The sequence below is a fragment of the Tiliqua scincoides genome, chromosome 4, assembly GCF_035046505.1.
Source record: "Tiliqua scincoides isolate rTilSci1 chromosome 4, rTilSci1.hap2, whole genome shotgun sequence".
Lineage (NCBI taxonomy): Eukaryota > Metazoa > Chordata > Lepidosauria > Squamata > Scincidae > Tiliqua > Tiliqua scincoides.
The window spans coordinates 102659902-102682997 of record NC_089824.1 but is presented as its reverse complement, the minus strand read 5'-3'; the positions used below and the strand labels follow the sequence as shown (position 1 = coordinate 102682997).

Sequence of the window (23096 nt, the reverse complement as noted above, 5' to 3'; positions counted from 1 at the left end):
AAAGTAACAGATCCACTGCAGATTTGTTGTCAAAAGCTTGTTTTGCCTTATAGCGCAATAATCTCCCACTTGTCTTCATAGGGCAGATCAGATGGGACAGAACTTTTGAGTTCTACAGGCTCCAATCTGCAAATGGCTTTTAAAACCTACCACCTTTTAATAGACCCTGGAAGCCAGCAGTCAGTGCAACAGCTACCACACTTCTTGCAGCTGTTCCTTCTTTTCTGTTGCAGATGGAAAGCAGGCTTGCAGTATTCTGAACCATCTTTAGTGGTAGCCCCATGTGAAGAGCATTACTGCAATCCATCTTAGAGGCTACAAAAGCATGGATAATGGTAACTAAATCCTTCTCTATGTAATTGATAAAGTATTTCTGGTAATAGCTCCTTTTTCAGGATCAAATTATCCTTGAACATCACCAAAAACGATTGCAAAATCAATGACATGTTTTTACCTCGGAAGGATGGAAGTAATTTGCTAATGTTTGTTTAGGAAATCACTAACCTGCACATGATTTAATATAGCATGTGAAAGCACGTGCTGCAGAAGTAGTTGAAAGGAGAAAACTACGAAGTGTGCCTATGTATGCACTAATAGCCTGCAGAATTTTCCATCTGAGAAATCGCAGGTAACACTGGTTCAAATCTTTTCTTATCTGGACCAGCTACCCCTCACTATCGAATTTGCTTCCTGCACAAAAAAGCCAAACTTTGCAAACAAAATAATGTATATAGAGTGGGTATGAGCATAGACAATTTAGGTTTTTAGATATTGTATGGCCATTAGTATTCTCCATTGTTTAATGAGCTCTGTGTGACCTGCATTATTTCCTGGATGTGGAAAGGACCTCTGAATTGGTGAACTGAAGTCAGCTGCGAACATGGAGAGGAAGTTGGGATTGGAACTTGGCTGCCCATTTGCCTCTTGCCGATCTGTATGGCCATATTGTCATATGCATTACTGCTGTTTGCTCACTGAGGACTGCTGGTAACATGTTGGTAGGGACCCTGGGGCAAAGCTCTGCGCTGTTCCCCATGGTGCTCACTACCCACTCCCTGATGGCACAGTGGATGCTACTGGGACTGAAGGTTCAGGAATCAGCCTGGTTAGGCAGGCCCTCTGATGGAGGTGGCCCCACAGCCAGTGCTTGGCCCCTGACACCAGTCTGACTCATACGCATTTTCTAGTTTATAAGAGTCAAACTGGAAATTATTTTTTGGAAAGTTGTGATTGGGTAATTTACTTGCAATGGCTGGGGACCACCTGTGCCTTCTGATAATACTCATGTCTCGACTTCCTTCTGCAAAAGGAAAAATATGACGTCCTTATCTTACAGCGGTGACCAAACTGGCTCACAAGCCACATGCAGCTGTTTGACATATACTGTACGGCTCATGGAAATATGTTAGCTGAGCTCCTTTTTTGCATCACAATTAATAAAAAAGGTAAATAATTCCCCCCCCCCCAAAAAAACTTTATAATTATTTACCAGGTATAAACTGGTTTTTTAAACTAATACAAACTAACAGTTTAAGCCAGACTCATTTTGTACAGTGGGCCAAATAGCATTCATGATGCCTGCTGGGGACCGGAAGTGATGTCATTAAACAGGTCAAAACCAGAAATAAGCACTCTGTTCTCACCTGGGAATTCATTAGCTGTAAATGACAGAAGAGAAAACACACAAATCTTGATCATATTTCAAGATATTGGAGAGCCCAATTATCATTTGGGCCACCCTTTCAGCAGTGACACCTCAGAATTGCTCAGCAGCTGAGAGCCAGATTATAAACTTCTAGGGGCTGTGTCCAGCACCCAGGCCTTACATTTGACACCCCTGGTTTAAGCCATTTCTGCCCAACGCTGCATATATACAACAGGGATCAAATGTGTACACCTGTGGGCTGGGCAGAAAGGGGTTTAAAACTACATATATGAATACCTATTGTTACCTGCCTGTGTGTCTTAATATTTACGTACAATTTTTATAACAAAATGCAACAATCAAAACGTTTGTGTAATATTTTTTCATGTCTGGTGGCTCCTAAACATCTGAAGTTTATTGTATGAGGCTCTTGGGTTAAGAAAGTTTGGCCACCCCTGTTTTATTAAGAACTGGGCTACAACCACCCCAAAGAAGCCTGGTCACTGGCAAAAAATCCTAATAAAAGCTGCCTTCACTGTAGCCACCCTACACCTCTCAGTCCTGTTCCTTTGTGTTAGCCACACAATAGGTGTGCGCACGCATCCGTGAGAATAAGTAAGTGGAACTTCTCCATTGTCCTCTGTGGGGACAAGTGCATGTGTCTAACAGCACATGCCTGTATGTACTACTCAGAAGTAAGTCCCCCTGTGTTGAATGGGGCTTCCCTCCCCAGTCAGCGTGCACAGGAGCGCAGCCGTACTACCCTGCAGCTGTTAGAGTGGCCATTTTCAACCACTGCCGTGGCACACTGGCGCGCCGTGAATGGTCCAGAGGTGTGCTGTGGGTGTTTGGGGGAGGGTCCTTTATTAGCAGGGCCCCTGGGGGATGTGACCCCCCCCCCCACAGCAGGGTGTGCCTTGTCAATTGTCAAAACACTGATGGTGTGCCTTGACACGGTGTTTCTCAAACGGTGGGTCGGGACCCACCAGGTGGGTCGCGAGCCAATTTCAGGTGGGTCCTCCTGAGTGCCTTGCCAGTGTGCCTTGAGATGAAAAGGGCTGGAGATCTCCACTGAGAGGTGCCTGAGGAGTGCCTGCAGTTCCCCCCGCTCGCCCTCCAGAGGGCGCCCGTGTCCTGGATCGTTCCATCCCAGCAGGCTGCGACAGGCGTTGGTGACCGTTAGTCTACTCAGGCTCAGCGGCAGCTTCCGCTTCCGGCCCGCGGCGGAAGCTCCCGGCAGTCATTCAAGCGGGGGGGGTGTCTTCTTGCTTCACCGGCTTTCCTGCCGGCTGAGCGGCAGTTGGGGCCGGCGTCATGAAGGCCATCATCCAGCGCGTCACCCGGGCCAGCGTGACAGGTGCGCGAGTGCCGCTCCCCTCCCCCTCCCCTTGGCCGGGCTGCCTTCGGTGCCCGCCCGCTCGCCCGCCCCAGGCCTCGCAGCCCCACTCGTTGAGCCCCCCGACCCTGTGAGAGCCCCCCAGGCAGCGCCGCCATTTTGTGGGTGGACGCCCCAGTGGGACTCCAAGCGGGGCTGCAGAGCCTCTCAGAGCGCTACCTGTGGCTGCACTCCTGGCCGCACGTTCCTGGGAGTAAGCCCCATTGACACTAATGGGGCTTACTTCTGAGTAGACACGCGTAGGACTGGGCTCTAAGGCTACAATCCTGTCCACGCTTTCCTGGGAGTAAGCTCCACTGACTCTAATGGGGCTTACTTCTGAGTAGACCTGCATAGAGTAGACCTGAGTAGACCTGGGAGGAAGCCCCACTGACTCTAATGGGACTTACTTCTGAGTAGGCAGGCACAGGATGGGGCTCTCAGGCTGCACTCCTGTCCACACTTTCCTGGGAGGAAGCCCCACTGACTGTAATAGGGCTTACTTCTGAGTAGGCAGGCATAGGCTTGGGCTCTGTGTTAAGTTTGACCTGCAGATTATCATTTACTACTATCGTATTTACATTTTACAGATTTTTTTTTTAAATGGAGAAAAAGAACAAAATGCTTCTCAAAGAAGCCTGTTTAGGCAACCCAATAACACTTCCACATTGTTTCAAATGGGACAATTTGGGTTCATATTTACATTTTAAAAATAAGGAAAATAAGCATATGCACCAAAGCACTGCACCAACTTGAGTTTTCCTGCCCCCTTCTGCTTCCTCTATCCCAGTTGTTCGGGCACAACCAGTGTTATTTGAGGTGGTGTCTGGTGGTGCTTGTGGGACCTCTGCTGCCTGGCAGCAAGACCAGGAATGCAACATAACCAACAGCGGTAGGAGGCTTGGCTCAGTGGGCAGAGCTCCGAAGCATGCTGTTCCATGCTCAAAAAAGCCTTCCTGTTCACCCTGAGTCTTACTGGTGTTTGTCATGCTGCATCTGGCCTCCCAACTCAGAAGTAACTGGTGATGATGTCATCACCAGTTACTTCTGGTGGTACTTTGAATAGGTGGACCGTATGAAGTGGCACAGCAGAGGACAAGTGTTGAGAAACACTGCTCTATCCTGTCTCCCTGCAGTCCTGGTCCTTCTCACTCTCTCTTCCCCTTCATTGGTATTTGGACTAGCTGCCCAGAAGTCTAACAGGAATAGGCGCAGTCCAGGAGTTAGTTTCATTTCCCACCAAGACATCTTGGCTCATAGATCCTATTTGACGCACACTCAATGTGCATATGTGTCCTACATTTCAAGGTGTAAGATAAAAATTAACAAGGTCCAGTAGAAAGATTACCAAAATAAGAATAGACAAAATTAAGTCACTCAAATTTAGAGGCTTTTGGGGGGAGGGCATTAACAAAGATACTGTTTTTGCTTCAAGTGGCTGGCAAGTACTATTTAAAAGATGGTAGGAAATGAGAAAAGAGCACTAATGAAGGGTCTGTAGGGATCTCTCCAAGAAATGACTTGATATTTGTCACAGTGGTTACACACACTACCAATTATGCATGGGACTGTTTCTTACTAAAGCAGCTTCTGTTTTGCTTGCTACATGTATATGTACTTTTCCAGGCAGCTTCACCCCCCCCCCCCCATGGCTGTTATTATTTGTGTGCAAGTAGAGAAGGTTACCACTGCTGTTGGCTGGGAGATGAGGCAAGTACCATGCTTGCACAGATAAATAGCCCTTGAATTAGATCTTTGTCACAGTGATTACACACCTTACCAATCACACATGGGGCTGTTTGCCTTTGTGTGCCTGTACACCTTGTGGCTGGCTGATTCACTTCCCCTTCCATGGCTCTTGCTAATAGCCACTTGGCCAATTTTTGTGTGTAAGCTTCTCCTCCAGCCCTTCTCGGCTCCTTGAAAAACCAGGAGACGCTCACTGGGATTGTTGCATTGCATAAGCCAAGTCTCACAAAACTCTGTGGTGGTGTGCTGGTTGCATGGTTTTTTGTGGTTTCCTGGAGCAGGGTGGCTACAGGTCAGCACTGTGTGCCACAACATTTTTGCATGCCACCTTGGGCACTTATGCTATGGGTTCACCATGCCTGACTAAGGCCCAATCCTATCCAACTTTGCATCACCGGTGCAACTGCAATGCAGCCCCGAGGTAAGTAAACAAATGTTCCCTACCTTGAGGAGGCCTCTGTGACTGCATCCCCAACACAGGAAACAGCGCATACCCCCTAGGTACAGCAGCACTGGCACTGGAAAATTGGATAGGATTGGGCCCTTAGAGTCCTCCTAAACATGTGATGTGGAAGTACAATAGGTGTTGAAACGTGTATTTTGAAGGTAAACTCATCAGAGCTGGGGTTCACTGTAGCTCCCTGCAGTTGTGTGAAATAACCCTGACTTAGTGTATCCTTTGGACACAGCAGATGTGAAGTGCTTGAGAAAGGTGATTTTATCATAACAGTGATAAACCTGGGTTTGCTATTAAGTGTATTCTAAATTGGAAGTCACAGCAAATTCCATCTTGCTGATGAGTGCACCTTTAAGATGTCCATGTTTGCAAATAGCTGTTTATGTTTTAAGCGCTTTTTGTTCAGGTGTTCAGCTTAAAAAAAATCAAACCAACAACAACAACATTGTGAAGAAGTCCCAAACTGCTTGATGCATGTTTCTTGTCTAATATGTGGATGCCTCAGGTGACTTTTAAAAGTGAGGGAGCTGATACTATTATGTTTGTTTGCTTGGAAGATGCACCTCTACCTGGTTAATCAGAGATGTGTGGCAGTTAGGTTTGCTTGCCTGTTAGCATTGGCCTTGATCTCCAGGTGAGTGCTGCAGGCCATCCTGGAAATTTTTACAGGCCCTTTTAGTTTAATAACATCATGTCAGATTGGAGAAAAAAATAACTAGGGATAGCCTCTGTCAAAGTTGGCAGCTCTGGTGGTAGTACTTGAGCTGCGCTGCCTCAGAGTTATGGTTCACTGCACAATCATTCTATTCTACTGTTACTGTATGTTTCTCCAGAGCTTAGCCCTAGTGCTGAAAATAGGTTCTTACAGGAAACCCAGTTGCTCTTTGAATAGAAAGCATGAGAATTGTGGGACTTATGAGCAGTGACTGAAGCAAAGAGACTCACATTAAAGTATAAAAGCTGCTTTTATGTTCACTGCAGCACTGGGTGTAATGGAGGGAGTAAGGCCAATACTGTATAAACTTTCTTTCTCTTATTACTGCATGGCCAACGAAGACAACACATTCATTCAGAGCTCTGGCTTCATTTGAACCTACTCAGGGTTTTGGTGAAGGGACATATTGAGTAACATAATGACATCCAAGGTTTGAAAGAAGCCACATCTTCACACCACTCACATACATGACTGCTTGGCACATCTTTGGCCATATGATGCTTCTTGACTTTTGTTGTTTTCTTTTGCTAAAAAGATAGAACATAAAAAGAGCCTTGCTAGAATAGACCATGGATCCATCTAGTCCAGTATCATGTTTCCAACAGTAGCCAGCCAGATGTTTCCTACAAGCAGGGTATGAAGGCAGACTCAAACGGTCTTCAAGGTCTCTTGAACATCAAGGCTCCATTTGCTGATAGCTATTGTTAGGCCTGTCCTCCATTAGTTTGTCTATTAAGTGTGGAAGATTCCATGCAGACATAACCTGAGAGAATTTGTCAGTCTTGCCTCTGATTGTGTGTGCCCTTTCTTCGACAACAGGGATCTTGTGTGGAATTAAGTCCCATTGTAGTACTCTCAGATTAGGGTTGCAATCCTTTACACACCTGAAAGTAAGACCCATTAAACACAGTTGAACTTCTGAGTAAACATGTATAGGATTGCACTTTAAGTGTGTTTAGGATTGCAGAATGGGTGCCAACAGGTTCTCATTCTTAAAAGTGGGTCCTGATGCTAAATGTGCGAGAACCACTGCTTTACAGTAATATTTTTGAAATGTTGAGGTAAGTTAAAGAGAGTGACCTTCCAAAATCATGCTGCATTAGTAAACTGCTTGAGTTAAAGGTAAAGGGTAGGCATATTCATTAACTAGGATTGTCGGGTGGATTCAGGATGGCATTGGACCAGGCCCTCGTATATTGAATAGTTTGCGGAGAAGGAGAATTTTACCAGTTGCGTTTTGTCCTGCTATCATAGCACTGTGAAGAAGCTTAACCTGGCACCTCTCTTCTTTCTAGCTGTAAGATTTCAGTTCTGTAATGAAATGGACAGTGCTTGGCTTTCACAGAGTCTGCTTGGTAGTGACTGTGGACTAAGACAGCAATTTTAAACACACTTCTTAGGGAGTAAGCCTCGTTGGACACAGTGGAACTTACCAGTACTTCTAAATATACACAGGGTCGTACTGCAAAACAGTCACACCCAAGAATAAGTATTTTGCATCTTGATGGCATTTGTGAGCTTGCTATTTTGTTTATGCTAGGGGAGGTGAGAAGACCATCTCTTCCTGATCTAGGAAGAAATAATTTAAAAAATGATTGAGAAAACTCTTCTTTCAGAAATAGAATTGGTGCATAGAGCCAACAAGCTCTGGGCAGTTAATTGGCTTCTTAAGTCATGTCTGCCCAATGTTACATATATGCAACAGGGACCAAACAGGGACCTGGCCAGGCAGAAATGAGTTAATTCAGGAGCAAAGACACTTTTAAAGCTTCATTTGTCATTGCAGCATACTAGGGCATATATGTGCTGTGACATAAAGGAGAAATGTTGAGAATTCTTACATTTTTCCTACAGTTGGTGAAGAACAAATCAGTTCTATTGGCCGAGGCATTTGTGTCCTGTTGGGTCTCTCTGTGGAAGACACTCAGAAAGAGCTTGAACACATGTAAGTCAGTACAAAGAATCACACTATTTTGCATTAAAATGTTAACTTTTCTTGTACAAATATTTTTTCATCTTTAGTGGTAGGATTATCAGCATGTGAAATCTTCAGGATCTATATGTTGATGTCCCTTTTATTTTTATTTTCTGGTTGTGTCCTTTTTTCATTTTTTTGCAGAACTTTAAGAATCCTTTCTTTTCCAGAAAACATTCCATGCCTTCTGCTTTTTCACTTAGGGTTCGGAAGATTTTAAACCTGCGAGTCTTTGAAGATGAAAGTGGGAAACAATGGTCGAAAAGTGTAATGGACAAGCAGTATGAGGTCTTGTGTGTTAGCCAGTTTACTCTTCAATGTATCCTGAAAGGAAACAAGCCAGACTATCATATGGCAATGCCGACAGACCAAGCTGAGTCTTTCTATAATAGTTTCCTGGAACAGCTCCGCAAAACCTACAAGCCAGAGCTCATCCAGGGTAAGGCAAAATTTTGATTGTTAGATTAATGGAGTTTCTATATTATTGTTCTGGTGTCATCTGTATACATGGCATTTTATTAGTACCGACGAGACATCGCCATCCCAGTTTTAAAATATCTAAATGGAGACAGCTTGGGAAGGAAAGTAGGGATAAACTGGGAATGAAGAGTCCTAATAGTTGTTGAAGTTGTCCTCCTCCCTTACCAATGTCAGTCACAGCTCTTGTGGCTTCCACCTCACAGTTCTTTTTTTAGGCATCGCTTGTCTCAGTGGCAACTAGAATCCTAGTAAGATGAATGATCTCTCAGTGATTAGTCTAGGTGTGCAATAAAATATTTTGGAAATCTTTATATCTCCTTTTGTCAGTCAATGCAATAATTATATCTTTGTTCTTTTAAATATGTTGGTAAAGCTTAGTGGTTTCAGAACAAAACCAAACAACAATGTTGGTATATTAAAACTAAATTCACAGAGATACTAAAATATCACTTGCTCTATTAGGAAAATGGTCTACTTTTGTGCTGGAAAGAAAAATGAGCAGAGTGACAGGGCAGTAGTATATGACTCAATACAGATTGGGAAATTGTAGAGATACGCAGAAGACTGAACATACATAGGCATATACAAACTCAGATTTTATGAACACACGTGGCCAGTTAATTCAAAGCTATTGCATTGCAGAGACCTTTCTCTCGGTTTCTGATGTGAACTGATATACTGGTTTTTGAAGTATATGACTTGGCTTTCAAGGCACATATTAAAATTGCATTACATATAAGTGCGCATTCAGGAAACAAGCGAACAGTTCAGAGAACCATGATTAACAAATAATCTTGATCAACTGGCATACTTTCAGCACACAGATTCTAGGATGACAATTTAATTTTTGAAATTATAGTACCTTTAAAAAAAAACAGTTCTAACTAATTCTATCTGTAGCAAGTGCAGTGGTTTCCCATTGCTCCATTTTCTTAACCAGCAATTTTGCCACCTAAGTTAGAAAAATTTTGTTCCTGGAAGCCATAGGATACTCTTTTTACAAATCATCTTTCAAACGTAATGAATTACGAGTACAAGTACTGATTATAACTCATGTAAAATTCCAGCATACTTTAAGCCTTTCAGCATATAGTAACTATAAACAGATGTATTTAGGAAGTTATAGGCTTTTTTAACATACATATCTCACCTTTATGCATGATGGTTCCCAGGCAGTCTCCAACCCCAGTAGTCACCAGACCTGTTCAGTGTCAGTAAGCTTGTTGCTTCATGTATCTTCAATCCATGTCATAGGAATGTATGGTAAAAGGATATAAATCCAGGTCCATGCTCATACACAATGTACTGTTGAGATCTGCTTAGTCAAGAGACTGAAAATCTGCCTGAAACTGTTCTGTAAGCCATCATTTTGTAATCACGGCTAGATCTTCCAGGCCTAAATAATCCCTCCCTTAGAATTTTTGTATTGTAGTAAGTTCATCAATCACTTTTGCAGAGAGTTGCATACAGCTATCATATCTGAGAGCACTGTGCTCATTACAGTAATGATTGGGCACCTTCCACGTGCGTAGCCTTCCCCATTCATTTTCATGGCAAGGCAGCTCTGCACTCACAATCCTTTGTGAATATGGGATAACCCTCATTGGGAGGTCCCTGCTAAGGAATGAAATGTCTGTCCAGCTTTGAAGCCACTCATGGCTATTGTGCATTGAGAAGAAAAACAAACAGAAAAAGGAATCAAGCAGATGCACAAAATATGTCATTTAGGCCTAACTAGATAGCTAGTTTTATGCATTTCCTAAACTTGCTACCCTACAAACCCAGTTGATACAGGAGGAAAGCATCACATGAACCTTCAGCTGGGTTGTCCTTACTTTTTTGTGTCACAACGATGGAACAATGTGTAATTATTTAAAGATGTCATATTTAATCTAAATATTCTGCTTGTATGGGAGAAATAAAATACAGTAGAACCTCTTTAAGTTGACCACCCAAGGGACTGGAGGACATTGGTCAACATAGGGAGGTGATCAACATAAGGAAAAAAGGCATTTAAGTATTATCATGTTTAGCTCCCAGGACAACAAATGCAAGGCCAAGTTATTATTTAGATTGGATTTCTAAAACGTTTTATTGCAAATATCAATGAGAATTGATCCTCTTGTGATGCTTACTAGTTATATCATCTATATCTATATCAAGAGACAGAGAATAAACAGGCCACAATCGGTGTTTAAAAAAAACCCCTGAAAATTCATAAGCTTAAAAAAAATTGTCAATTAAAAAAAATACTTGGTTTCATAACAGTCAGGCAGACCAGTGCTATCCCAGACAGGCAGACCAGTGCAAGCCCATAACATGTAGCATGTTACATAGCCCCAACAGCAAAAAAAACCCCACACATTTTACTTAGGCTGCCTGGCCTCCACTGGGTCTCCTCAGATTCACTAAATGCCAGAAGGTGTTTGATATGGTCCCTCACTAAAAGCTGTTGAGAAAACTCCACAGTCAGGGAATAAGAGGACAGGTCCTCTCATGGATTGGGAACTGGTTGAGGACCAGGAAACAGAGTGGGTGTAATGGGCAATTGACAAAAAAAGTGGTGAAAAGTGGAGTGCCTCAAGGATCTGTCCTGGGACTGGTGCTTTTCAACATCTTCATAGTTGTTAGCTGGCATCCTTCAGTCTCGAAAGACTATGGTGTCACGCTCTGAATAGTGGTTTTGGAACAGTGTCCTCTCCAGTGCACGAAGCCTGGATAAGGTAGATATGGAGGATAGACTGTTACCCATGCAGCAAATCCCCCCTCTCCACGTTGCTGAAATGGTCCAATGGTAAGGCAGAAGCCAGTACGGTTGGTTCCAGTGGCGTCGCAGGAGTTGCCAGAACGTGACTGTGTTCAGCCATGAACTGCCTTAGGGACTCCGGCTCTGGATTTTGCCTTGAAGTTGACTCCTGAAGCCTTTTCCATAACTGGATGTAGCCACAAGGCAATGGAGGTTTGGGATCAGAGTTTTCCTTCTCTCAGATGAGCTGCCTTCCCAGGCTAACGAGTCCTATCTACCCGGTGGCTGTTTAGTCGCCTCTTACGACGAGTACAGCCAAACTGAGGGCCTATTCTTATCCCCAACCCCCAGGGGACATCTTCATCTTCATAAATGACCTGGAAACAGGGATAAGCAGGGAGGTGGACAAATTTGTGGATAACACTAAACTTTTCTGAGTGGTGAAGACCAGAAGGGATTGTGAAGTGCTCCAGAAGGATCTCTCCAAATCGGGAGAATAGGCAGCAAAATAGCAGTTGTGTTTCAATATAAGTGTAAAGTAATGCACTGGTGATGGGAACCAAAGTGAAAGGACAGTGACTTCACTACGCACAAGCAACCTCATGTCCCTCACAACTTGGCACATGTCCAGGTACAACCGGCAGTCAGCACAGGTCTGTCGGCTATGTGCAGTGTGCCCACCTAGAAAAACCCTTTTGCACACGTGCTAGCAGGCGTAGGGGAGGGATTGTCATGTGGCTTCTTGCTTTTCCAAGATGGGACAAACCAGACAAAACACAGGCCTACAGTATCGCGTTCAGTGGGCAACTTATGGAGGGTAAATTAATACTCTGTGCAATGGTCAGAGTGGTCAAGATACAACTTACGGAGGTGGTCAGTATAGAGAGGTTGATCTCTCATAGTGTATATGCAGAGTCTGTCCATACTGTGAAAATTAGGTCAACTTAAGGAGGTGGTCATTAGAGAGGTGGTCAACTTTGGAGGTTCTACTGTAGGTGATATGGAGAGATTTTAAGAAGTAAGATTCTGATTGACATTACGAAGATACGATCACTTCCACTGTTTTGCAATAGCACCTGATAGTGCTTAAATCCATTTATAAAATGTCAGTTGTTTCAGAGCAACTTGGTTTATGGTGGTAGTTATGGAGATAATGATTTACTGAATGTCTTTTTACCACTCAACATGATAAAGAACTGATACTGTAAATGCAAAGCCTGAAATCGCAGCAATGAATCAAATTTTCCTTATCCTCTCTGACCAGTGTTGAAATTAAGAGCTTGTCTTTCAAGACTCAGTGTCTGGTTCCTTTGGAAAACTTAAAACCTGAGTTGATTTGCCAAGATATTTGCAATCAAAAGGATAAAATAGCATTCCTCACATACAGTGCAGCTTGCATTGGCTTCAAAGTGAAAGAAACAAAGCTATGAAAAACCAACAGTCCCCCTAGAATAAATGTCATCTACCTGCCTTCCCCTTAATTTTTCAGATGGCAAATTTGGCGCATACATGCAGGTACATATCCAGAACGATGGCCCTGTGACCATAGAACTGGAATCCCCTGCAGCACCCACTGACTCTAAGCAGGTAAGTTACATCAGGTGCTTTCCTTTGCTTGGCCTATGCTGAGATTGCACAGGACATACTGCTATGGCGACCAATGCTTCTATCCACTTCAGTGCAGTCAGTCCTTGTGGTCAGATCTCAAAATTGTTAAGCGTTTTCTGAGCGATCATGATTCTTGGTTTCTATTGTAAAGAATAAATTTTCTTTCTGGTGATCCTGAAAAAATTATTACCAAAAAAACAGCTGTGTGTTTAGCAGCTGCTGCAAAGATTCAGAGAAATTTTCCAAGGACGCAAGCTGTAACTTATTCTGGCAATAAAACATGACTCAGATCCTGTTGCATCTTTGTGACTGTGGTCCTTTTTCAAATGCTGTTTTGTATGATATGGCTTTGTTATAAAACAAAATTTTACAGTTTTATGATTCAAAAGACATTTTATGCGCTTGGCAAGGTCCTTGATGTTTTTGTATGTATGGAATGCCCTTGCTAGTACATGAGCTGCATAAGAGGATAATTGGAAATGGCAGGGGAAAGCCTGTTCGTTTGGAGGAGCTCATGCCATCAAACTCCCAGGTTGCCATGGAGCTGCTAGCTAATAAACGTACCTGGTATGTCATGGATGTCCATAGCATCTGCATCAGCTCCTGACTGCTAAAGTGGCAACTGGGGATGTTTCTAGAAATGAGTGCTGTATTTGTGGCATACCTCAGAAAAGAGATGAGACATGGCAGGAGCAGGAATCTTTTGTAGGGTTCTTATCTCACCTATTTTCCAGGTCTCAGTGCTATAAATATTTCTGAAGGCTCTGTGTCTGAGCGTGTCATACTTTTCCAAATAAAATATTTATTTCAGTAAAAGATCTGAGTTATTCCGATTACTGTAGGTGTCAATACAGTTTTCTTGCCATAGCTTTCCCGTTTTTGCCTGCTTTTAGGGCCTGTTATACCTCTTTCATGTTAGGATATATCTGTACCAAAGTCTCAGTTTCCATTTGTTCTGATTTGTTTCTCATTTTCTACTGTGTGTTCCTATGCTGCTCTCTGCATGGTTGCACTGCATGCCCACAGAGATCAGCAAAGGAATTGTATATACCTAGTGAAGGACTAATGTACTGTACTGAATAGCAAGTGGCTTGCAAATTAAAAGGTTTTCCTCTTGTTATCAACTCTGTGCACTTGGAATGGAGAGGGCTGTAAATCTAATGAATACATTTGTTCCAGCTTAATGCATTAACTTTGCACTTACTGAAGTGCTGCCACAATTTGTGAGTGCATCAGGGTACTAGCTCAAAGATGTGTCCAACAACTGCCTAATATGGTTTCTTTCATATTTCAACAAGAATATTATTGTCACAAATAGATGTTGTTGAATGAAAGCACTTTCCAGTGCCTACTCCTTTCACCTGCCAGCTCAGAATTCGGAGATGAATGAGCACTATGCATTCAGGTCAGACATCGCTTTAGCGATCAATTAAGTCAGTGGTCGGGGAACAGGGGTAAATTACCCCAAATGGGGTAAAAGTGAAAATCTGGGGGTAATAAGGTTGCCTTACCTAACTGTGTGCGGGCGCCGGGCGGGGAGGTAGCGGAGGGAGTCAGCGCACCCGCTCTCCACCCGCTCCAGGGGGCCGGCAGCGGGCTGGTGCGCTGTGTGCACACCGCCCGCTGCCCTGCTCCCTTCCGCTCACCTTCAGATGCGGTGAGCGGAAGGGAGCAGGCGATACACTCAGGCTGTATCGCAGCCGCCCGCTCTCTCCGCTCTGTGCGGGAGACTGGAGCTGCCCGGCGCTGTAGTGATGATGTCATCACACAGCGCCGGGCCGTCAGTGTCTCCCGCCGAGCGGACAGAGCGGGAGGAAGAAGAAAAGCCGCGCCGACCGACGTGGGATCGAGGTAAGGTGAGTATTGTTTATTTATTTTATTGTTTATTTATTTTATTTCCTTACTTTCAAATCAAGGGGGTAACGTCTGCGTTTATAAATTTTTTGGGGGGTAAGAGGTAAAAAAGTTCCCTGACCCCTGAATTAAGTAGATCAGGATTCTCCAGTCTCCTGCCCGTGGGCTGGATCTGGTGCCCTTCCTCAGCCCTTCCCCCGTGTGAAGTGCATTTACCGGTCCACAGGGAGCCTCTGAAAAGCGCCTCCATTTGCCCCTATTCTTCACTTCTGATGCTCGGGTAGACTTTGTGCTCGGATTTTTGGGCAGAAGCAGCTGAAAGCGGCATAGAATGGGGGCGTACTGAGGCGCTTTGAGGAGGCTCCCTGCGGAACGGTAAGCGCCATCCATGTTGGGGAAGTGCTGGGGAAGCTGAAGTTGATAATTGGGAATGTACTGTGGGCTTGTGAGCTACCTCCTTCATCTCCCCTGTTGTGCACTAATTCCCCATCTGTTTCCTGCTTAACACTACTTATGGTTTGTTGCAGCTTCGAGATTGGAGGAACAATGGCCATCACAAACCAGAATTGCCTATAGGCCATGATTCAAAAACCTACTTCGAACTGTGTTTTTTGATTCTGGCTTTGAAACAAGTCTTGACTTATATTAATGACCATAGTTTGTGATATACGAATGTGGCAAACTATAATTCTAAACAGAAATAGAGCAGACAACTATTTTTTTAACACGGGGTGTTTATCTGGGTTGTAGAAGCTAAACATGTGATAATTGAACTCTCCCAGTGCTGCTCTTTCAGCAGTGCTGCTTCTATGAAGGCGCTGGGAGGGAGAGATGGAAGGCGATGAATGCTATGAGGGTAGAGGCAGACCAAGAGGGGTAAGAGAGGGAGAGCCCATTATATGAGCCAGCCTTGCAGCAGCACTGCTTCTGCAGAGGCGTCACTTTGCAGACCACCTCTCAGCTGCTGAGCAGTGACACCTTGAGAGAAGCAGTGCTGCTGAAAGAGTGGCCTGCATGATAATTGGTTCTCCCATATCTTGAAAATATGATCAAGATTTGCATGTTTTCTCATTTGCAGCTAATAGGCTTCAGTATGAGAACCAAGTGCTTATTTCTGGCCATCACCTGCTTGATGATGTTACTTCCTGCTTATTGATGTCACTTCTGGCTCATAGCAGGCATCATGAATGCTGTTTGGTCCACTGTATGAAATGAGTTTGGCATCTCTGGTTTATCAAATCAGGCATCATGCCAAACACAGTTTGCGAACCTACTTCAAACTGAAGTTTCTGATTCTGGTTTGCTGCCTATTTTGCAAAACATTGTTTTTCCTTTCTGATATCATGCCAAATTAGAGTAAAATTTCCTTGACGATGGTTCAGCATGATGTCTGAATTGAGCTACAGAGTTTCTTTGCTTTTCAACTTGACACAATGCCATCTAACATACAGCTGATTTTATTGCACATGCAGAAGGGATGATGCCTGGCTGGAACTATAGTAAACTTGGCAGTCAGTACTATATAGTGTGAGTGTTGTAATTTAAAAAAATTAACTGCCTATGACTGCAATTCTATTTGTACATATTTGTGGTTAAATGTTGTTGAACTCAGAGAGATTGATGTCTGCGTAAACATGCCTAGAATTGGGCTAAGTTCCTAACCTAAACCAGAGAAAAATCATCTTTCAGTTTTGTGGGAAAGAAATTAGATGCAGAGGACTGCTGCGGGATGAAAAGCTGGCCTCTCTTTACAAGAGATCCATCATGAATAAGCATATTAAACTAATTGAAGGTTAATTATGATGTACTCTACCTTGGTAACTGTTGCTATGGGAACTATAGAACACACGTTGCAGAGCTATTTTTCATGTTTCAGAAGTTTTGGAAGCCTTAAGTTCCCTTTTCAAAATTCCCACACTCTCTTACTCTGAGGTGGCTCTTTGAATCAGTTGTTCTCTTCATAATGTGCCCATAATGTGCTTCTCTCAGAAGTACATGCTAGTCAGGTAAAATCTTGATGTTTCTTCTGCAGGACTTAATCTGTGACCTGAAACCACCTCAGTTTATTATGAAGAGCAAATGTGAAAACCTGACATAGTGCTACATGGTGGTGGTGGGGAATTTAAAAGGACTGCATGTACTGGAAGTGTACCATACTCTTTATAGCCCTACTAGAAAAAGAATATTAGTTTTAATTTTTAATGTCCACTCTGTAATAGAAGTCAGGAATTGATCCCGTTTAGTTACTGTCAAAAGGAAATCAGTTATGTACTATTTTAGAAGTGGACACTGTGACATGACGAAGCAAGCAAATGAATGATCTTTAAAAAATAATTTAAGATGTTACTCGAGTCTTTAAGCTATGGATTAAAACACATTGTAGGATCTAGTCCCAACGTTTTACTTTCAACTGTGGAAAGCGTCTTCGGGGATTACAAAGAATTTGTATCCTCTCATCTGTTAGTTGGCTACTGGCTTAACTGCCAGCTCCTGCTTGAATTGTTAAAGGCATACTGACACTCTTTTGTCTGTTCATCATTACAGCAATTTCTTATATAAGTTTCTCCTCAAAGTTTTTTATTCTAGTATATTTGAATGCTGGAAGCCAGGCATTACTTATACTGAGAATCTCTTCTTTTTTTTATATTGTTTTTATGTTTTTGAATTTCAGTGGCCTTTCTATAGATTCTAGTATGGTATTGTTGCGTTATAGAAAGAATTTATTTGGTGGCCAGTTTTCACAGCGTGCCCTGCCACTGCTAATTTTTCACTTTGCTCTAAGTGCCTGCGGCATTTGTGTTCCTTTACTGTAGTAAGCACACTCCTATTTGTGACCCTGTGTAGACTTTCCCACACTCGCAAGGAATACGATATACACCAGCCAGTGTTGGTCTTTAATCCTTCACAGACCACCCTGAGATCTTTTTGGTAGGTCTGTAGATGGGTATGAGGTTGGCTTTCTCCACTATCCTCCCAATCTTACTCATGATGTTCCAGATATAAGGCAAAAATACTTGGGTTCTGTTGTCATTCTCTTGTGCAGTCACTTTTTGTCTGATTCACAACGCTTTATTAATTTCTTAGTCTGTGCATCCTTTTTGTTGTAAGGTTCTGGATACATGTGCGTATTCTCCATGTAAATGAATAATCTCTTCACAGGTCCATTGTGAAATAATGCACATCCCTTATGCTTCTATATAAGTAGTACCATCATTTGAATGATGTTGTGCCAGTTAGCTGTGTTTTGAGCAGGGGTATGTATACAAGTCCAGTACTTAAAAGTCAGGGTTCATTGATTTACATTTCCAGTCACAGGAGGATCTTAATTAGAGCAAGTCATTAAGTAAGCAACAATCACTTTTACTCTCTTGATATAACACCTGGTATAGATTTCTTTGCTGAGAATAGAGATGCAACATCATGAAATAATGACTGTGTCAATTGCCTGTCAAGCTAATTGAGATCCTTTTATGTCGATGTATCTGAGACATCCAGGTTCTTTTAAGGATACAAGCTGTATAGTAGTTCTGTTGTTCCAAGGAGATATGTTAAAACACTGTGATGCCAAAACTATCATTCCTTTGTTTGAGCCAGTCAATATGCTTATATTTTTCTATTTATACCTTTCTGACCTTTCTGTTAGAGGTCAGCTATATTGGCTCTCCACTAGTCTGAAAGAATATTGCTGGGAAACTGCCTGTTGGCAATATCAGACATATGAAGAGAAGTAAATTAGTGCTGGAAATATAGTGGATCAGGAGCTGTCTTGGTAGACTTTTAGAAAGAATTGTTCTTTTTAGAAAGTAGTTTTGAACATAATGCAGAACTTGATTTTTCTCACTTAGCAGAAGTTCAGCAGATATGATAACTTGGCTTTAAAACCCATTTACATGGAAGTTTTATAGAAGAACAGGCCTATTGTATCAAATAGGCAATATTTGTGTTGTAGGGGAACACATTAATACCAAAGATTAATGGCGATATAAAGTTCTTGCTTCAATCCCTAGCAACTTCATAAAGGATCATAGGTAGTATGACTGGGAGAAATTTCTGCTCTAAGACCTTGAAAGCCAGCTACCAATAGAATACAAAGGGCCCATCCTATCCAATATTCCAACACTGATACATCCTTGCCAGTGGCGTGTGTGCTGCATCCAGAGGGGGTAGTATGGAGGCTTCTTCAAGGTAAGGGAACATTTGTTTCATTACCTTGGGGCTGCTTAGCGTTGTGTTGTTTTCAGCCCTCCAATCTGCTTCTCAATAGTGTTTGCAGACAACACAGAGACAGCAAGACACAGGAAACCGCGACAGGAGGGCTGCAATCAGAGCCAGATAAGTCATTTGCTCGATGGGGGAAATTTGTGAATCACAGATAAGTGAAACCATGGGACCCATAATTGGGACCCATGGATACGGGAGTGGGGTTGATACCACTACTGGCCAGAATTGTGAAAATCTTGGTATTTTTGAATAATACCATCATGATAAGTAATATCATTTGATGGGTAATTTAATGCCGAACACATTGAAACAAATCATGTTTAAATATGTATATTATATCAAAAGTCTAGCCAAATAACCAGAAAAGGAAAACACAACTGCCTTGTGTAACAGAAAGTGGCTTTTCTTAACTCAAAACTGACCAATGAGACTGATTGTTCTGAGAGCCAATGAGGTATTATGATAGAGCAGGGAACTAATAAGGTGTTAGCATGAGCCGGCTCTCATTCCTGTGTATCAGAGCTAATACTAGAATTCTTATTAAGTTCTGTGATTGTCATCAAATTGACCACTGGTTTTTTTGTTGGTTACAGATTTGTTGGGTGATCTGTACTGTGGTATATTAAAATAAATAAAGTTATTGGGGGTAACCCCACTGACTCCACTGCATTGGAGCTGATATTGTGATTTATTCTGTATGGTCTGGTCCATCATTGGGGTGATACAGTGAGCTCTTGCACCGCATGACACAAACCCTAGTGGTGCCTCTGGGGGATTGGCAGCAGAGGCGGCTGCCTGGTATAAATTTCTGCATTGATGTGAAGAGGCTGCAGGATGGAACAGCATGGCACTACTGTGCCCGAATCAAAAATTTCAGTGCACTGCAGGCCAGTTTGGAGACCGCTGTTTTAAGTGAATGCAAATGCTAATAAAGAAGCATTATGCATCTGTCTTTTATGTAGCTTTGGCAAAACTCCAAAAGTAGATAGTGGTGTGTGATATTCTCAGCTGAAAAAAATTAGAACCTTCCTAAGAGATTGTTGTGCTCCTCTGAAGACCCTGATGTTAAGATTCATGTACCAGAGAACTGTTGTCAAAAGCAGATGTAGTAGTCAGCTGGACATGTGTACCAGTTTCCAGCTTTGTATGAGAGATTTCACATTTAGGAGATTGTCAGTGCTGCACCACTTGAGCTGAGCCTTCATTTATGACACTGTTTTCCTTTGCAAACAGCTGGCAAAGCTTGAGAAACAACAACAGAGGAAAGAGAAGACGAGAATGAAGGTGCCCTCTGAATCGAGCAGAGAAAGAAATGTTCCTCGAAGTAAAAATGATCCCAGCGCAAGTAGCGGGGCTGAGGGCGACGTGTCTTCAGAAAGGGAACCTTAGCTTATCAAGATACGGTTCAGGTATGGGCTCCTGTTTTCCATCTAATAACTTGAACTCAGCATGCTTCAGTACTGTTTGAGATGGAATTCATAAATGCACACTTCCTAGCCCCCGTCTTTCTTTGCCTGTTACTAAAATGCATGTCCGTACTATGATCAGCTTTTGTTTAATCCAGGGGTGGATAAAAGGTAGGTTGGTGTTCTGTTGAAAGTCTCCTGGTTGCTGGAGTTCTTGCAAAAGCTGCTTGATCAGGTGGACCTCCAGTGAATCCAGTAAGGTAAGGTTTGTTTATTCTTGAGAATAGCATATTCAGAATAATTTAACACTTATTTGTAGTGTTATGAAAATTTGGGCATGTACTGTTGCTTTATGAATTTAAAATGAGTCATTGGACAGTGGCAGTTTTCTGAAGGTGGGGGAATATTGACCTTGCAAAACTAGTCCCACCCTGGCCCAATCAATTTCAACTGCTTCAAGCTGGCTTTCCCTCCTGCCACATCCCTCTATGCCTTTACTAAATTTTCTCTGCTGCAGATGAGAGCATCAGTCTCTGCATTTCTCCCCATGAGTCCACATCCACTTCAAGCTTCCAGTTCTTTTAATGCATTCTGCTTCCATTTGATTAAAACTCCTTTCTCATCTCTCCTTAGCATATCCCTTTTTCCTCTCTCATCACAATCTCCTATACTAGCTGCTTCTCTCTCTCCCCTTTTTCAGTGGCTTTTGCTGTGGGCCTTCTTCCTATGCATTTTACAGCTTTCCCCTCTCTAATAATCAGGCCATTTCCTTCTTTTCTGAACCACCCTGGGCACACCTCCATAGCTTCTTAACTCCCTTGTAGCCCTCTTCCAGAACACTGAGAGGTGAGATGGTTGACTAAATAATGTTTTCTGGAATCTTACCTACTCTTGAGAGTGTTGCATCATCCAAAATGTGTTGGGGTTTTTATAGACAAAAAAACAATGTTTTATGAAGGTCAGAGTGATGAATGTCACTCAGTACTAAATACTTGGTTCCTTATCATTACTCTGGCATACCATGCTGTTTTCTGTGAACAATGATTGTCATCTTTCCCGTAATAGATGTTTGTTCTGGACCTTCAACTTTTCCTTATATGACAGAACAAGCAAGACTTTATTTCAGTGTATGATAAACTCTATTTTTGGTCTTCTGTCTCAATGCCAGAATGTCTATGCAGATTTAATTTTTTTATTAAGAAAAGTGGTCATACTGTGGCACTAGTGTGGTACAGTGGCTAAGAAACTATGGAGGTCCTTGGTTCAATTCTCAGCTAGGCTGTGAAGTCACCAGGTGGTCTTAGGCAAATCATTTAACACATCCACCTCTCTATAAAGCATGGATAATACTGCCTATTTTTAGAGAATTGCAAGGATGACTGAGAATGTCTTGATTCTGATAATCCTCTGAACCATGGTTGGAAACAAACTGTGCTTTCATGCAGTCTCTACTCCCCTCTGGTGTCTGGCTTCTCTTTCAGTCTTGTTTACAATATACCAGTGGTTCGCAAACTGTGAGCCATGGCTCCCCAAGGAGCCGTGGAAACCAGCAAGGGGAGCCATGGAATCCTCGCAAAAAACCTGCTGCCCTTTACAGTGTATAGGATTATAGCCCAAATGGGGAGCCATAGCCAATAACCCAGTAGGTCAAGGGAGCTGCTAGTCAAAAAAGTTTGGGAAGCACTGCCATATACTGTAGTTTACATCTGAATTTGCTGCTGCTACTGCTAACATTGCTACCACTTGACAACAATGGTTAGTAGTTGCCCTTAAACCAGCTATCATGATGAACTGGTTGCTGCTAAACAAGAAGCCCAAAGGGGACCACACAGTAAAAGGGAGTAGGGAACACTTGAGCTAGTCTTTCTCCAATCGTGTTCAGGAGGACCATCTGAATTGAGCTACAAGATATTGAAAGCACTTTGAACAATCAAAAATACTTTAGAAGGGCTAATCTATATCTTAATTATTTGGTAGTTACTTGAACGGTTAGTTAATTCACATGACCAAAAACCAGCCCTAGTGCATGACAAGTTCACTGTGTATTACTACTGTCCATGCAGCAAGGCTGTCATCAGTATTCTGCCCACAAGGACATTAACTTCTTCCATGCATCACTTGAGACCAAAAAAATTGATTCAGTCACCCAGTAGAGTGGTTATTCAGCCTGAGTTGATGCATGGAAGAAGTTAACATTCTTGTAGGGAGAATATTGATCTTGCCACATGATGGAGCAGTTGGACAACACTCCGTTGCCTGTTGAATTTGCAGCATGGCCCGAGTATTTTTGGTTCTATCCGGGGGTGAGGCTGCCCTCTCACAGGAGAACATTGTGAACAATTTTCCCAGCTGAGTTCAATGATGGTTTCATAAAATTCAGTAGGGAGGCCATTCGATCAAGCAGCTTTTTGTGCTTTCTTTTTGAAAATTACTTTGGTTCTCTTACCTCCCACCAGGGAGGCATTTGAGCCTAACCTGCTGGGCAGCTGTAATGTCATGCCTCCAGAAAATTTATTTTAAGCCACGCAATGGAAGTCAGTATCTGCTGTGGTACAAAGGAAGGAAAAGAACAAAAGCAGGTGCTCATCTAGCAAATGGGAAAGAAAAGAGGCTTACTTGGAAATGTTGAGGGAAAAGTACTCAAACATCATATAGATTTTGGAATGTGTACAATGTGCTCTTCGAAGTGATTATGTTAAAAATTTATCTACAAGAAAATAGCAGAGGTGAATCTGATGATAGTCATAAAACCACCATCATGGTATAGTAATAATTTGTGTTGTAAGTGGGAGAGAAGGCTAACCAAAAAGTGCTTGCTTAGTCCCAACTGTGCCTTCCCTTTGCACCTGTGGTCTTCCCTACTGC

The 23096-nt window shown here is 42.7% G+C and overlaps 1 protein-coding gene across 1 annotated transcript in view; it reads left to right on the top strand.

The window, feature by feature from the left end:
- Positions 1-2871: 2871 nt before the first annotated feature.
- DTD1 (D-aminoacyl-tRNA deacylase 1) overlaps positions 2872-23096 on the top strand; it is a 29159-nt gene continuing 8934 nt past the window's right edge. Inside the window, exons 1-5 of the mRNA XM_066625030.1 lie at positions 2872-3002; positions 7796-7886; positions 8120-8355; positions 12632-12729; positions 20059-20234. Of these exons, the coding sequence (XP_066481127.1) occupies positions 2960-3002; positions 7796-7886; positions 8120-8355; positions 12632-12729; positions 20059-20214 (624 nt within the window). The 5' untranslated portion in view covers positions 2872-2959 and the 3' untranslated portion in view covers positions 20215-20234. The remainder of the gene's footprint in view (positions 3003-7795; positions 7887-8119; positions 8356-12631; positions 12730-20058; positions 20235-23096) is intronic.